The sequence below is a fragment of the Cnephaeus nilssonii genome (assembly GCF_951640355.1).
Source record: "Cnephaeus nilssonii genome assembly, chromosome: 12".
Taxonomy (NCBI): domain Eukaryota; kingdom Metazoa; phylum Chordata; class Mammalia; order Chiroptera; family Vespertilionidae; genus Cnephaeus; species Cnephaeus nilssonii.
Genome location: NC_137083.1, coordinates 40,003,929 through 40,022,141, shown reverse-complemented (window position 1 = coordinate 40,022,141; position 18,213 = coordinate 40,003,929). Strand labels below are relative to the sequence as shown.

Genomic DNA, 18,213 nt, shown 5'->3' with positions numbered 1-18,213 from the left:
TTTGTAGGTTTATTCTCTCTATGCTGCTCCTGTTACTTATTATAGGATACTGGGGGACGGGGGCGGGGGGGGGGTCCCTCAGCCCAGCCTGTGCCCTCTCGCAGTCCAGCAGCCCTCAGGGGATGTCCAACTGATGTGGGGAGTGGGCCTAATCCGCAGTCTGGCCTCCCTCTGCGGGAGGCGACCAGGCAGGCCAATCAGGGGATGGTGCTGCCTGGTGAGTGGCTGGCCCCTCGCTGCAATCGCCCATCCACCTTCACTGGTTGCCACTGCCCCCCACCCCCATCGCCATCCCCTCTCTCTGGCCTCTGGCACATGCCTTGGCTGGCCTGGCACTGCCTGCTTGCCGGCCCAACCCCCCACCGACTGGTCGTTCTGCTGTTCGGTCTATTTGCATATTACACTTTTATTATATAGGATAAGTTAGGATGATCAACAGACCATAAAACTGGAAGACTATAAAAGATATTACAGTGTGTATGGTGATATCCTATATAATAAAAGAGAAACATGTAAATTGACCATACCTCTGCTATGCTCACCAGCCAATCAGGAGTGAGTATGCAAATTAACCTGACAAAGATGGCAGGTTAATTTGCATACACAGGCACTGGGCATAGAGCAGAGCGGAAGAGCCGGCGGAGAGTGGAGTGGCTTGGGGAACCTGGCTCCCCAAGCCGCCAGATGGAGAGAAGAGAGGGAGAGCTGGCATCTTGGAGGACTTGGCAGAGCAGGAAGGGAACACCAAGAGTATGGGGAGCACCAGGAATTGTGGGAATAGTAGTTCTGGTGGCAGCCCCAGGACTGGAAGCAGGAGCCCAGAGCATGGGGAGCACCAGGAATGCTGGGAATCGTAGTTCTGGTGGCAGATGGATCTCCTAGACACTAGAGCAAAGTGAGCCTGGAGCAAGTTACTGTTGTGGGTGGGGGATGGAGGGAAAGCAAAGGTGAGAGACATAAGTAAAATCAGAGTGTCTAGGAAAAATTAAAGGGAAGATATTCTAAAACTTCCAGGAAATCTCCACCAATGAAGCAAAAAAATAAATTAAAAAAAAGCCTCTATTATTCTGTGAGCAACAAACCAAACTGGGTTGGGGTCTCAGACAATTCGCTCATATGATTGCAAAGACAGACAGAAACTCCCAGATTGGAGAGGGCTCCCCTGAGGGCTCCCAGATTGGAGAGGGTGCAGGTCCGGCTGAGGGACACCCCCCCCCCCCCCGTGCACGAATCTTCGTGAACCAGGCCCCTAGTAATGTATATAAGAATGCATGATGTTTTACTCTTTTGCGTCAAGACTTGAGATATGGTGTTATTTGCTTTCATGATACCAGAAGGCATGATGGAGTTACAAAACTCTTCTAAAATTTTGTGAGTTTGATTTGCCTCTGTCTCATTACATTGCCTTGGAACCCAAAAGAGGCCTTGACGACCAAGGGATATCTTTGTAGTTTTATCAGAAAAAATTAATAGTGAAAAAGAATGTCTTAATAAGTTAAAAGTTATATTACTATATCCATGCAAATTGTAAACATACCCATTTATAATCAATTTCATAATTATAAATTATTCTTATCTTACAGCTATTTCTTCCCTTATAATCTATAGAATATTAATGGTATTTAGTTTGGGTTATTGCATGCACTTGAAAGCCATAAAATTACTGTTTAGTGAAACTATGTTCATGCACAAACATACAAAATCACTGATTGGCCTTCCCTCAAGCAATCTAACTTTGGAAGTTTCAACATGGAACAAGTGTTTAAATAATACCAAATAATAAATGCTACTTTGCACAGCAACTATAAATCTTACATCATTTCTCAGAAACATGCACGTTTGATTTTCTACAAGGCTTAGGATTCCAGTCTCACTGTATACAGAGCCTATTGTACAAGGATCTGAGCTGCCTGAAGAGTAGAGCAGCTGGTATCTTCACACAGAGTTCCAGGTAAAGGAATTCTAGTTGTGAAATAAAAGTGTGGTACAATTGAATGCTTCACCAGTGTGGCCGGATACTCTCTGCTAGTTTATTAAATCTGACTTGATATCACTACTGACTTTAGTCCTTCAGAACCCAATGGCATAAACTACGGACACATGCAAATGTGATACACACAATGGAGAAGATGATGAACACAGAAAAATTATACACTGTCCCTAAACCTTATATTGGCCTCTTAACTTTCTTTTCCATCAACCCTTTTACTAAAGTGTTTCCAATATATCATTGAATGGAACATGATGCTTTCTTTGACGAAAACCGAAACAGAAAGGATTAGAAATCAACATTTAACTGAGTCAACCAGAAGAAAAGACCCCTTTTGAAAACTGGTGAGTCTTATCCTATCAAGCTAGCTGTTCCTTTCTAAAGCATGAATTCAGAATTGTTGTTACTTGTACATGTGGACAGGAGTTAGAATTCCCAATCGCCAAGTAAAAATCTTCCTGTTTCTCTTTTTTGAATTTTCTTCTCCTAATTTGTGGTCAAAGGATGTCTGGAAAGTTAAAGGTTCTCAATATAACTTTGAGTTGTGCATTCTGGTACATTACTGGGTGGTGGTAGAGATCAAGAGTTTGTGGAACAAAGTGGTGTTTTCTTTAACTCATTTTCTAGGGCAAGGTAACTTATTTGGATATTGAGCTGTGCTTATTAACTTTGAAGTGACATTACTGGACAGAGACCCGTGTACATCCAACAAGTCCAAAGATAACAGAGAAGGTCCCCAAGTTAATGAGCACACATGAGAGCACTTTAAATTTGTTACATGCTTTATAAAGTATAATACTTAACTTCACATTATCATTTTTTATTTTGAAAGTAGTTGCATTTTTAAGAAGTAACTTGCCTGTGAAAAGGTTATTTTTGTGTTTAGAATATTTTTGACAGAACCAAGTAAACTAATATGTGTTCTGTCTATAAATCAGGGAGATAAAGCATTTATGGATGAACCTTGCTGCTTTCCCAGACTTCTCAATTTTCTCTCCTCATAGTTCATAGTTTATAAGCATAAACAGTGATGGCCTACATGCTATACTATCACTATATGAGATATTCATATAGACACTAATCTATGCTTGAGGCTTGTTGAAGCAGTGAAGAGTCTCTGATGTTAGCAACTACTTGAAATAAGCTAAATTTCATAATTCAAGGATGGATTTAGTTCCCAATTAGAAATAAAAGTCAGAAGAAGGAAGCACTCAATTGAAGGTACTGATATAAGTAAAGTGTTAAAGTTAAAGATAATATAAGTAGAAAACAGTTAAATGAATCTAAGTCTATACAGAGACAGTAAATTCTATCCCAAGAATTTGGTTTAGAAATCTAAGAAAGAAAATTAAAAGATTCATCTTGAATAACGACTTGATACCTTATTGACCTACTATAATATTTCTGTATCATCCACTAGTCAATGTCCTGTTTTATATCCTAGTTTCTTTGTGTTTCAGAAGGTATTTTATTTTTGAGAAATCTGAGGACTTTTGATTATCCAGATAACACATTTAAAATTCAGCTAATTAGGTAATTACTTAAATATCTAACTATAACTTTGGGGCCAGTATCACTACTTTTCTCTGAGAGAATGAGTCTGAATTCAAATAAAGTGATTGTGAACAGTTTAGTCAAATAGACAAAACAAAGTTCTATTCATAGCCATTAACTCAGGAAGAGAAGAAACTGGAAAAAAATGTATTTAAATAATAATAGTGGACTCGGAGAGCTTCAGAAAGGTAAATGTAAAAATGAAATATTTTAATTGTAGAAACTTCTGTAGTTAAGTCTGGGGGAAACTAGATAGCATTAAAAGATGTAGCAAATTAGACCCACAGGGGAAGCACTGATACTTGATAAGAAATAATAGAAAGTATTGTTTTTGTGTTTAGACGTCCAGGTAAGAGTTCTCCAAAGCAATCTTACCTTTGTTTTCAGCCTTCAGTTCCTCAGCCATCAAGCTGTCTTGTCGGTTACCAAGCACAAATGCCAGAAACGAGAGGATCAGGGCATCCAGAATCCCAATAATAGCCAGGATGTACGCCCAGCGGACGGAGCAAGCCCCGAGGGTGTACTTGTCTGTCTTTTCTCCACACATCCGTTTTACTTCTTCTGAATCCCAGCCATCAGGGAAGATCATACAGCCAAGCACAAGGCAGGCCGCTGAGAGAGAGGGCAAAAACAAAAAGAAAATGAAAGGAGTTAACATAAATTAAAAACACACACACACACACTTTAAATGTGCCCTTGACCGAAATCAAACCTGGGATCCTTCAGTCCGAAAGCCGATGCTCTATCCATTGAGCCAAAACAGCTAGGGCCATACATTTTATTTTAGCATCCTACCTGGGATGGATGTTCCCACCCACCCACACACACACACTTTAACTTAAAAGCAGCCCCTCCCCCAAAGGAACATCTGGCCCCACTGGCATAGCTCAGTGGTTGAGCATTGACCTATGAACCAGGAAGTCATGGTTGGATTCCCAGGTTGCAGGCTTGATCCCCAGTGGCTTGTGCAGTAGGCAGCTGATCAATGATTCGCTCTCATCATTGATGTTTCTATCTCTCTCCCTTTCCCTTCCTCTCTGAAATCAATAAAACAGAATCCATATATATAAAAAGCTAGTGTCCATGACGACCAGGATGACCAAATGACCAGTCACCATGAGGTGCATTGAGCACCTCTCGTTCCCTCCCCTGGCCTGCGAGCAGCAGCTCTCACGGTGCAGCAAGGTGGGGCAGCTCTCTCGGCAGGGTGGGGTGGCTCATGCAGTGAGCAGTGACGGGCTACCATGCGCTATTTCGCACGCTGGGCCTCTAGTATATATATAAAAGGGGGACATCTGTAATACTTTCAACAATAAAGATAAGTTTTTTTAAAAAAAGCAGCCCAGCACCCTGTAGGAGCTGTAGGAATGCACTTCAGAGTGAGCCCAGGCATTCTGAGAGAAGTGAAGGGATGTTGATCTGTAAGAAAATACTAAAAAAATTGAATTTTGGTGTGTATTTGTATAAGGCTTCCATTGTAAATAGGAATCATATGCAGAAGAAATCATAACACCACAGAAGGATAATTCAATGCTGGCTTTGAAGAGCTATGACAGAGACAGATAAGGGTCTAGGATAACATGGACAATGCCAGAGGGTATATTGACTTTGAGTCACAGTAAAATATAATTTTATGTTTGATCTCTGAAACACGCACACACTAAAAAGTTTCCACATGCAATTTACTCTGATATTGTCTATCCTATTCTCTGTTCTTTTTAATTTTTTAAAAAGCTGAAAAGCACTGCAACATGGTGTGGCACCACTGAGTTTTATGGAAATTCACAAATTTAAGGATAATACTTGTATTCTACTTCCTAAATATCAGTGTGGGAATTATATGGATGCTTTTTTTTAAAAAAATAAAGAATATGTTACTTTGAAAATAAAGAAGGTAAGTGGCTATTGTTGCCACTCTCTTTATATTTAATTGAATTATTTAGTAGTAAATGATAACAGTTTAGGTCAGTGATGGCGAACCTATGACACGCGTGTCAGCACTGACACGCGTAGCCATTTCTGATGACACGCGGCCGCTAAGGCGGCCGCATGCCGAGGATGAAACATTTGCAAAATAATGTTTTTTCCTCAAAGTGACACACTACCCGAGTTATGCTCAGTTTTTTGGCGAAGTTTGACACACCAAGCTCAAAAGGTTGCCCATCACTGGTTTAGGTTATAAAGAGCTTTCTGAACAGGTGGGTTCATTCATTAATTCCTTAATTTATTCACTCATTAAATGAACAACTACTTATTGAGTATCTCCTATGCCATTGACACTTCCCTACTTGAAACCTTCATTATTTCTAAAGGGTACCCTAACTTCCCTCAACCTTCAGTATACCCTCACAGGAATACAGATTATACATTACCATTTAGACCATCGTGTTCCAAGCCTTTTTGCTGGCTCCCCATTGGTACTGAAGAACACGCATCTTAGTCAGGGAATTCAAAGGCCCCATGATCCAGCCCCCACTTACTTTTCCAGTCCCCTTTCTCTTTGTACTCTCCACTTGGGTTGAACTAGACATGACTCTGTTCACACACCAAGGTTTTGAATCTCTTTATTTTCTCTTCTGCCTGGAGTATTTCCCACAATTGTCCTTAAATGTTCACTCTTAAAATCTTTTAACATTCAAGTCAAATGCAACATCCTCCATAAAGCAAGCCATCTCAAATTCTTAACCTAGAATATTGCTAAATTGGTATCTTTAGTGTGTCTGTGGGGTTTCCCAACCACCTCAACAAACAGTACCTAGACACCAACTGGATATCCTACAATTCAATTCAATTCTGACGCTATCTACTGAGAGATAGTACCAGATTCCGCAAGTTAAGGGACTGCTCCCCCCTTCAAATGCCAGTCTCAATCCCAGATTATTACCTGTGTTCTGATAACTGGCTACAAATTGGAGGTTCCAATGACCCCTCCATTGCAGGTGCCAATGGGAAATCTAGGTCAGTACTTCTGACTCACTGGCTATATAAATCAGAGGTTCCCAAGACCCCTTTCTCGTGTTCAGTTAATTTTCTAGAGCAGCTCACAGAATTTAGGGAAACATTTTACTTACTAGATTAGCTGTTTATTACAAAAGAATCTATTTAACTCAGAAACAGCCAGAACAGATGTGTAGGAAAGGGTATGGGAAAGGAGCAGAGCCTCTATGCTTTCTCCCAGTGCACCACTTCCAGCACCTCCACATGTTCACCAATCCGGAAGCTCTCCCAATTCCACCCTTTGGGGCTTCTATGGAGGCTTCCTAGGCATGATTGATTAAGACATTGGCCATTGGGGATTGATTTAACCTCCAGCCTCTTCTCTTCCCACTCCAAAGAGGTCAAGAGGATGGGACTGAAAGTTCCAACCCCCTAATCACATGTTGGTTCTCCTGGCAACCAACCCCCATCCTTAGGTGAGTTCCTAAAGTCACCTTATTCACATAGCAAGAAACATCTTTTAGAAGCTCTATGCCAGGAACAGTGGAAGAAGAAAAATACATGTTTCTTATTATAAATCACAATATCACAATTGCCCGTCTTTGAACTCCCATAGCTGTTGACTATACCTACCTTAGAATCCCTGTTACTTTTTATATTTGTTATTTATTTGCAAGTATTATCTCAATTAATAGACTATAAGCTTTCTGAGCAAAGAGTCTTTGGTCGGTCATCATATTCATAGCACCTTATACATAGTTGGCATTAAAATACTTTTGAATGGGGGAGTGAATGAATGAATATATGAATTATAATGGTTAGGTAGTATACTCTAAATATAGTTTATAGAAGTCAATATCACAACTACTCAAGGTCACAAAAACTATAAAAGGTCTAGTTACAGAGACAATTTTGTTATGACTAGACATCAGATTATAAGTACTTGGAAGAAGAATAATTAGAAAAAAGTAAAGTTAATGATATGAAATATTTTCAAATTCCTGTTCTCTTTGAATCTCTCAGCACTCTTACCAACATTCTCTCTAAGGAATTGTCTAGCAATAACAATGTGTGTATTTTAAAAATATGTGGCTTTCATGAGCAAAAATTCATTTTGTTTGAGAAGACACAGAAGATCTTTGAATCCAAAACATAGTTCAGAAAAATCACCTCTAAGGATGCTATGTTCCTTGGAATACTTAAAAAATATTCTAAGTGCTTTTTTACATATAAAATAATATTGTCTATGAGAAAATTAGTCTTATAAAGAAAAAATCAAATATTTTTCTTTTATGAATGGGAATCCCTTGGAGAATGACTTATAGCTTTAGTAAACATAATAGAAATCTCCATTGACTAGTTCAGGCAAATTGTTGGACATCACAGGACAAATGCACTGGAACAGGATGTTTGTGGAATGGTGACATCGACAAAGACATCTTCTTTTGCACTCAGGGTAGACTGATTATCTTAAAAGTTTCCATTTATGGGAACTTAGAAATGGGGATAAAAAGAGCAGAGGCAGAATTAGCACTCTGAAACTAAAAGTATAGAATAATGGCAATCCCTTGTTCCCTATCTTCAAAGCCTATTTTAAGTGAAGAATCTGAAAAATAAAAGATATAATATACAATTGTGCTTAGTTTTATGTTGTTATAAAATTAGAATTTTAAAAATGAAGTTCTTATTTTCCATAGTCTAAGGGTGTTGGCTGTTCAGAGAAATCTTAATATAAAAACTGGGCTAACAAGGTCAGGGTTTGGTCTCCTGGGGAAACCAAACCAAGGGTTAGGTCTCTCCTCCCCCCGCCCCAGCAGCAGTGTACTCCAGATGTCCTTCTGGCCACAGGCACTGGAATATGTGTTGGACTCTTTACTCCCTTTTTGTTTGCCTTCTATTAAAGTGACAGATATAATATTTTTATAATTTATATGTTTGGAAAATCTGAATGCTTATATAATAGGGTACTGAAAAATAAAACAATTGCATTAAAAAGTGTTCAAAACGTAAGTGAAATCTCTGATTAAAATCCAATTTTTAAATAAATACTATCCTTTTTAAAGCTGTGTTTCTAGATAACTGTTGCATAACACATTTTATTTTCTGACAATGTATTATCAAAATATACATTTTCTTCCTTGCCCTATCCAAACTTCTTCTACTTGGCTGTTTTATTTTTGAAAGGCTGAGGCCCCGAAAGTTATAGTGTGTTTAAGATTAATTTAAGCCATTAAAATAGCTTAGGCTCTGTTGGTTTCTTTGGAAAGGTATTATTATGCTCTGCCTTAATGCTTGAATGCTATAATAAATTCTGTTTTCTGGCATTCGATTAGCCAGAACCTTATTAACCTGCACGATTTGTATAGCCACTGAAAACAAACAGCTGTTCCTAATCCTGACTAAGAAGTACCTGCAAGATCCTAGGCTAATGTCTCAGTCAATAAAAAATTAAATACTATTCCTCTCGGCTTTATAATTAATTGCTTCTAATTCTTTACAAATTATTCATCCTGTGAGATGTAACACCATAGTTACACTAAACAGTAGACTCTACAAAGCACTGGAACATTTGATGAATTTGGACATGCTATTTTCTGACCACGAGGGATACTGGAGAATTAGTTCCAATTGGGCTATTATCCAAAAATGGGTTTCTTATTAGAATGTCACCTAGGAAATGACTACCTTACGTGCAGCTATATCTATTCCTTCATTTTGGCAGCAGGTTTTCTGCAAGTATATCAGAGGGACATTCTTGAATGTTGAAGAGAAACGAGAGCCAAGTTGGAGGAGAGCAGAGAAGAAGGATGAAAAGAAAACTGTGTCCTTACTGTATGATTTCATGACATCTTCTAATCTAAAATACATAATAAAGGCATCCTTGTGAGGGCATGATTGTGATTACAATTTTAAGCATATTCCAAATGATTAGGAAGCATCTGCATCCTGAGGGGAACCTCTGTGTAGAGATGGATGTCCACACTGGGTTCTTACCAAATAGGACACAAATAGCTATTGGTTCCCCAGAGCCACTAATTGCTCAGGGATTTGTTTTTTAATTTTTTCCCCCCAAAGAGCTGAATGTAAACTCTGTGAAGGAAACATCCTTAGAAAAACCCACAAATGTTTTTAATTGGGTCTTTCTCAAAAGGAAAAGGAAGTGAGATGAAAAAAGCAACAGGGGGCCGGCCTATGATTTGGGTCACTTGGGTCTCCTGATTTTGCTGGTCCAACTGTCCTAATCAGGACTGTTAACATCAGGAGCCTGAGCACTGCTTATTTTTTTGGACAGGAAGAGAAAGTCTAAATTCATTCTTTAAAAAGTCTATGCCCAGTTGCACAAAAAGCATGATAAACTGCCTCATGCTGTTGAAACACTCAAAGGTAACTTGGTGAACAATGCCCTAACCGGTTTGGCTCAATGGATAGAGCGTCGGCTTGTGGATTGAAGGGTCCAGGGTTCGATTCCAGTCAAGGGCATGTACCTTGGTTGCGGGCACATCCCCAGGGCGGGTGTGCAGGAGGCAGCTGATCGATGTTTCTCTCTCATCGATGTTTCTAACTCTCTATCCCTCTCCCTTCCTCTCTGTAAAAAAAAAATCAATAAAATATATTTTAAAAAAATGAACCTGCATCCACTTAACTTTATCAGTTTTTCAGGCATACAGTAACAGAAGACACTGATGCCCTCACAGCTGCCAGACTGTGGTGGGGAATGTGCACAGGAGGACTCTCACTCTAACCACTTGAGAAAGGGGACACAAGAATCATTCCTACAGTGTCTTCATTAGCACATGGCCAGCAAACTTGAGCTAAGTATGGTATTTATATATTTGAAAAAGGTATTATATTCATACCTCAGTTTACCTCTGGAAAACCGAGTCACTAGACAAGCCAGGGCATGACTTACTGTGGTTTAGAGTCCAGTGGAGAAATCAAATGGTCTCCTGATAAATTTTGATTTTAAACCCAGTATCATTTTATGGGCATTTAACTTGGGGCCATAACACAAAAGATAAACATACCTTAGAAAGGGGTGGTGGTGGTGTGTGTGTGTGTGTGGGGGGGGGGGGGTAAAGTGTAAATAAACACTGGGGTCTCAAAGGGAAGAGTTAGAAAGTTGTGTGTGATAATTAGAGCTTTGCTACTCTGCCCAGACACTCAGCCCTAACTGCCTGAGTAAAGGCATCTGTACCTGTGTGAAGTGAGCTCTGCACTCCGAGCACAGGTTTCACCCACTGCAGAGAACTCCCTTTTACAGAATGACTAGAGGCTCGGTGCATGAAATTCATGCACGTGTGTGTGTGTGGGGGGGTGGTCCCCTCAGCCCAGCCTGCACCTTCTCCAATCTGGGACTCCTCGGGGGATGTCCGACTGCCGGTTTAGGCCTGATTGGGCCTAACTGGCAGTTAGACATTCCTCTCACAATCTGGGACCGCTGGCTCCTAACTGCTCACCTGCCTGCCTGCCTGATTGCCCCTAACTGCCCCCCTGACAGCCTGGTCGCCCCCAACTGCCCCCCCTGCCGGCCTGGTTGCCTCCCCCCACTGGCCTGGTAACCCCAACTGCCCCCCTGCCGACCTGGTTGCCCCCAACTGCCCCCCTGCCAGCCTTGTTGCCCTATGCAACCTGCTGTTTGGTCGTTACTGTGATGGACAATCTGCATATTCCTCTATTACAATCTGGACAATCTGCATATTCCTGGATTGTCCTGGACAATCTGCATATTCCTCTATTATTAGTATAGATACCAGACACAAGGAAAAACATTCAATTGTAAACATAACTTGCTAATTTGCTCCAACTTTGAGGGCTAATAGCCAAATATAATGCAAATCAGAATTTAGAACTTAAAAATACAATGCAGTTCTGATCTCTAGAATGCTACTAGCTGGCATTTGATATATGTCTCAGATCCAATAAAATTCATTGACGTCTTGATAATGACAATAATACTCATCACGAATGGGGTGCACCACCCATACACCATCTCATTTAATTCTCAAACAAAGCAAAGGGCAGCATGAGAACACTTCTTCCTGGCTCCTCTAGTTTTCACAAAGAGGAATTTTTCCTGAAATACCCTTGACCCTTTATCTCATTTCTTGTTCATCTCCATGGAGATGGGGTGAGTTCCCCGAGGAATATCTGGTGGAGAGGAACTGGAGTACCAGCTGAGCCCCTTCCTCTCTTTAGCTCAGATAGATGGCAGATAGATAGGTGATGATAGATGATTGATTGATTGATTGATAGGTAGATAGATAGATAGATAGATAGATAGATAGATAATCAGCCAAATTGTGAGAAAGTGTAACCTGGGAGCCTATTAAACATGTGCAAATATGGCATCTGATGCCTCCTTGAAAGTAAGGGTGATTGGAGAAGCACTCTTTTTCTTGAACTTGGTTCCACTCTAATATTTTTAGTGTACTATATATTTTTCCATGTGTTTTCTTTGAACAGTTTTTGCCATTTCAAGTTTCTAAAGCACTAAAATGTTACTTCAAAGGCATAAAATTAAAAGTGATCAACCTGTGTAAAAGAAAACTGTGCTGCCATCATTGGTGCCAAATTCTGTTTCAGGAAAGAGTCTGCAATGGGCACTCTATTCCTGTTTGTGGGAACCTATGTTCCCCTCCCTGGGGAGGCAGATTTTATACAGCCTGGGCTTGGGTTTCCAGTGCTGCCGGGGAGTAGGAAGATAAGTATGCCAACTTCTAGGGGTGCAGATTAGAAAGCCCTTTTAGCGAAGAAACCCAGATCCATATTCTTCAGCCTTTCTCATAATAAAGGGGATATTTTGGTCTCCATCTGCCAGCTCTTCTCTCTCTCATCTGGTTGAGAGCTTGGGAGGGAGCTTGAGAGGGTCCCACAGTTCTGGAGGCTGGAAGTCTGAGATCAGAGTACCAGCATTGTCCATTCCTGTGGGGCACCCTCTTCTAGGTTGTATGTAGATTGACTTCTTGTCCTAACTTCACATGGTGGAAAGAGCTAGCTGGTTCTCTGGCCTCTTTGTATAAGGACACTAATCTCCCACATGAGGGCTCCACACTCATTACCTAATTACCTCCCAAAGGCTCCAGCTCCTACTACTGGGATTAGTGTTTCAACCTACTAATTTTGGGGGAACATAAGTATTTAGGCCATTGCAGAGGGGGAACAGAGGGCTGTCATTCATTGCTTTCCGCCAACCCCAACATTATTTTCTTTTGTACAGATGAGGAGCCCACAAACAATACAACCAGGATTTGAATTCAGGCAGTCTAGCTTTGGAACCTATGGTTTTAACACCATCGATGCTATTATCCTTTACTTATCAATAGTAATGATGCTTGCTATAATCACTTTAGAGTATTAGTTTTAGTTCTAAGAACACTCACAGTCTTGGCAGTGCTTAGCATATTGTTTATAAGTTAGACATTTATTCTTTGAGTATAAGAGCTACTACTTAAATAACACTTAGAAGCTGTTAGCTTTTGTATGTATAAATATTTCTTTTGTTTACACTAGTATTTCACCTAATCATAATTTCATCTTATATGTAGTGCCAAGAACATTAGAGTACTTATTAATTCTAAGTGTGTGGGATGGGAATTAATGAAGTTTTACTGCATAAATATATGTAATTTAGTTTTATACATGTCACAAGAAAATCATCCCTATCTTTTTTTTCTTTTTTTTAAAAATTATTTATTTATTCATACCTATCTTTTGAATGTTTTTTTTTTTAATTGATTTTTTACAGAGAGGAAGAGAGAGGGATAGAGAGTCAGAAACATTGATGAGAGAGAAACATCGATCAGCTGCCTCCTGCACACCCCCTACTGGGGATGTGCCTGCAACCAAGGTACATGCCCTTGACTGGAACCGAACCTGGGACCCTTGAGTCTGCAGGCCGATGCTCTATCCACTGAGCCAAACCGGTTTCGGCCATCCCTATCTTTTGGATTGACATTTTAAGTTGGCTATAAAGGCCCCTTCCCCTGACTGGCCCTGCCCCCGATTGGCCCCCCCTACCTCGACTGTGGGTGGGGCCAGTCAGCCAACCACCTGTGGTCCCTCCCCCTGGCCAGCCTGGCCCGATTGGCCCAATCAGGGAGGGCCAGCCAGACCCCACCTGTGCACGAATTCGTGTACTTGGCCTCTAGTATGTAGAATAATTCCTGCTTAAGGTAAAAATTCATGTCATTCATTAATCAATTAGGTTCTATTTAAGTTTTGTGAATATTTATTTCTTTCAAAAGACAGTGTTTTAATGAACATCTCAATAAACATACAACTGAAAGTGCTGGCAGGTCACAAACATGTCTGAAATTTGCAGGTGAGCCCTTGACTTAGGCAACATTTTCACTTGCTTTCCACTCTGACTCACCATGGGACTCTAGCGCCGTTGGCTAGAGTTAGACAAGGTCGGAACCTCAAGCCAATTTATCAGCATTTAATTTCTCAGTTGAAGGGGTGGCCTTAGGAGCCATTGAATTCCTTCTCAGATGATTGAGTTAGACGACTATGGGATTGAGTCACCAGGAATAGAGTGCCCATTGCAGACACTTCCCTGAAACAGAATTTGGCACCAATGATGGCAGCACAGTTTTCTTTTACACAGGTTGATCACTTTTAATTTTATGCCTTTGAAGTAACATTTTAACCTTTTGCACTCGGATGTCGAGTGTGACTCGATACGGTTAGCATTAGAATAAAGGAATCGAGAAAAAAGCAAGCGAGTGCAAAGGGTTAATGCTTTAGAAACTTGAAATGGCAAAAACTGTTCAAAGAAAACACATGGAAAAATATATAGTACACTAAAAATATTAGAGTGGAACCAAGTTCAAGAAAAGAGTGCTTCTCCAATCACCCTTACTTTCAAGGAGGCATCAGATGCCATATTTGCACATGTTTAATAGGCTCCCAGGTTACACTTTCTCACAATTTGGCTGATTATCTATCTATCTATCTATCTATCTATCTATCTATCTATCTATCTATCATCTATCTATCTATCTATCTATCTATCTATCTATCCACCCATCCATCCATCCATTCCTCTGCCCCAGTCCTGGTCCTTATTTAGTTTAAAGAAAAGTTGCATAAGGGATGGAGTGCTGTCAATCTCTTGCAGGGAGAGCTTATAATATCATTCAGGTCAGACATGATCTAGACGAGGCACTGAATTATTTTCCACTGCAATGAAAAGAGCAGCACAGCACCGTGGGGCTCTGGATAGCAAATCTTCGGGTTTGACTGTTCCTTATGCCTAATGTGCTCCTCTTCAGTGTTATTTCCTCCATCTGAACATCTTGTCCCTTGGATACATAAGATCAAGGTTACATGGACTCCAGGGAACTGATTTATTACATTTAAAACAAAAACTACTAAAGTAAAAGACCATTATTTGAGTTTTTAAATTTCTTGCTCCCTGCCCTCATCAGATTTCCCTTAAATTTTGTTTTTTTCAGACTTCCATTCTCTTTGCTGCTCCTTTGAAAAAATTTATTTATTCAGACTTGGGAAAATAATTTGAGATATGTTAGGCTATGACCAATCTATCGTAAAATTTTCCAGTAATTTATATTTTTATTGAGAATGCTGCTGCTTTAGAACAAGAATGTGCTCCCAGAGAAACCAAATTGGAACTGTCAGTAGTTATCAAAAAAAGGTATAGGACAAAATCCAGTTCAAGAGATGGTGAGAGAAGTCAGCGTGTTAAACGTTCTGTCAAAAGATTTTCACACATCTTTCAACTTCAAATTCTAAAAGCAGTAGCCAAAATGTTATAGATAAAACCTTGATCAATATGACATTTGAAGAATAATGTCTGAAGAACAATGCCTTCCCTTGGCTAACATAAAACTTAACCCAGTCTTAACTTGCCAGTGAAATGCCCAGAAGGTATGTTAGCTTTGAACATGGGCACTAGAGTAGCTGTGGGGAAGGTTCTAGAGACTGAGCAGGGAGCTTGGGCTTTTGCTCTTTGCCTTAGGGATCTTTCCTCCCCTCGAGGCCCTGTACTTTCATCCTTTAACCATAGCCCCAGGTTCCTTCTTGGTATTAAAAAAAAAAAATCTATTGTAATTTATTTACCACTCTTATATCTGAGGCTGAGGTATTCTGATGGAATTATAGTACTTTGCTGATCTAAAGCATTTTAAATTCTGGGGTGATGCTCATATAAATTACTGATAAACTGCTTAGTTAGAAACATTTAATACAGTGATAGGACAGTACACTTGTTCAAACGTTTCACTAAAGAATTTCTTTGCTTCTTTCAGGTTTGTCTGTTTGTTTTGTTTTATCGCTATTTGAATCCAGAATACCAGTTGCATGTTCACCCAGAGTAGGGAATATTAATTCTTATTGGAGACCAATATATGACCATGAGTACTTAAAAATTCTGAATGGAAGTTAAGAACAGTCTAGATTCTGGTGGTCCATGAGGTCCAAAAGGTTGGTGACCGCTGGTCTAGAGCAGCCATGATCTGGACCTTGGTTCTGGTCCCTATTTTTATATGAGCCCAGCTCTAGGGGATAAAAAGACGAACACACATTATCCAGCCTACAACACTGTGTGCTCTCCCTTGTCAAGGTATTATTTGTAGTTTTCAAAGAGAAGCTGATTTTTATATATAAAAGAAATATCATTTGGGACAAATTGTAATTTTGTTGATTCTAGAGTCAAACACAATCTAGATTAGACATTTCCTCATTTGTAATGTGTATTCATTTTCTGTTGCTACTTGAATGAATCACTACAAACTTAGTGGCTTAAAACAACACCAACTTATTATCTTATTGTTCTAAGATCAGAATGCTGAAATGGGGCTCACTGGGCTAAAATCAAGGTGTTGGTAGGATTGCATTCCTTCATGGAGGCACTAGGGTTAATCCATTTCTTTGCCTTTTCCAGTTTCTACAGCAGTGGTTCTCAACCTGTGGGTCACGACCCACAGGTTGAGAACTGCTAGCAGGGTCGCCTAAGACCATCGGAAAACACAGATATTTACATTACGATTCATAACAGTAGCAAAATTACAGTTATGAAGTAGCAACGAAAATAATTTTATGGTTGGGGGTCACCACAACATGAGGAACTGTATTAAAGGGTCGTGGCATTAGAAAGGTTGAGAACCACTGTTCTAGAGGCTGCCTGCATTCTTTGGCTAATGACCCCTTTCCAGCTTCCAAAGCCTGAAATGAGTCTAGTCCTTTTCATATACCACATCTCTGACCCTCTCTTTTGCCTCTTCTCCTTCTATTTTTAAGGATTTGTGTGATTGGATTGAGTCAACTCAGATAATCCAGGACAATCTCCCCATCACAAAGTAAAATGATTATCAAACTTAATTGCAGTTGCAAACGTAATTCCCCTTTGTCATGTAATTTAACACATCAACAGGTTCCAGGGATTAGGGTGTAGACATCTTTTGGGGGGGAAGAAATATTTTGCATACCATATAATGTTACACAAAAGTAGTGTGTTATATAATCTTGTTCCTGATTTCTGATTTGCAGTTAAAATGGCCCAGATCAAGGGGAATAAAGTCACTTGTAGATCTCCTGTGTGGCATAAACACTGAGCTCCTGTGCTTCCCAAGTTTGTTCCTCCATGGATCTCTGCAGGGTTTTCTCAGCTTGTGACAAGGTTCTCTCTTGGTTTCCTGCTTAGCTTTACAGTTTCATGTTGGGACCAACATTTTCTTTTTAATATGTTTTCATTGATTTTTTTTTGAGAGTGATAAAAGAAGAGGGGGTGGGAGGAGGGGAGAGAGAGAGAGAGAGGGAGAGAGAGACAGACACTGGGGCTTGAACCAGTGACCCTTAGGTGCACAGCACAGGATGGTGCTCAACCAACTGAGCCACACTGGCCAGGGTAGGACCAACATTTGATATTATTTTTAACCTGCTTGTCTGGAGCCTGCTATCTTTCCTGGCTTTGACTGTGTAACATTTTTTTTCTTAAACCCTTAAAGGCAAGCTTGAACCATATGCTAAGGTTGGATCACCTTGACCAAAGCAAGCAATGTTCATAAAGGCCATGACTTGGGGGCCTTCTTCCTCCAGGACCCAATTCACTGCTTGCTCACCTCTCTGACCTGAATATTGCCTTCAGCTTGAATCAAGCCTAACTTTGGGATCCTTTGGGACCGAATACTGGCTATTCCCATTAGTGACTCTGTGTAAGGTAAATCTTGCTAGTCCAAACTTTCTCCCTTTCAGCATTGCTATTTCTCCCAAACAGCAACCCATCCAAACCACTCCAAACAAGGCCATCTCAACAACCCCAATCCTGTAGAGGCTGTTACCAAAGACTATATTGTCTTCATTCCTCAAAATGTGGGTGATCAATGTGAATATCTCTGCTATCTGCAGAATGACAGTGCTAAGTAAAGTTTCCTAATGCTTTTGCCATTTGTCACACTTGGAAATTTGAATAAGATTGCATCTGGGTTGTGCCCCTTACATCTAGGTACTGATGCACTCAATCTGTGGGCTCAACCTTCAAATCTACCTTCACAAAGATAGGCAACACATTCGAAGGTCCAGGTGTAGTTGCATGTAGGTGGAGTTTGTTATGGGTCTAATGTGTAGGAGGAGCTCAATACCTCAATTCTTATCCATTATTCCCAAGTTATCAGTGCTGATCCATGAACATTAATGGTATTATTTTTATATAAAGCCAGAGTCATCAATTAAGTGTCTGAGAGCCCAGAATCCCCAATGAGATTTGTAGTTTG

At 40.1% G+C, this 18,213-nt stretch overlaps 1 protein-coding gene across 1 annotated transcript in view; it reads right to left on the bottom strand.

Annotated features, from left to right (window-relative positions):
* Positions 1 to 3,881: 3,881 nt before the first annotated feature.
* Positions 3,882 to 18,213, bottom strand: part of LHFPL3 (LHFPL tetraspan subfamily member 3) — a gene marked incomplete at both ends in the record, with an annotated part of 331,739 nt that continues 317,407 nt past the window's right edge. Inside the window, one exon of the mRNA XM_079785447.1 lies at positions 3,882 to 4,156. Coding sequence (XP_079641573.1) covers positions 3,882 to 4,156 — 275 coding nt within the window. The remainder of the gene's footprint in view (positions 4,157 to 18,213) is intronic.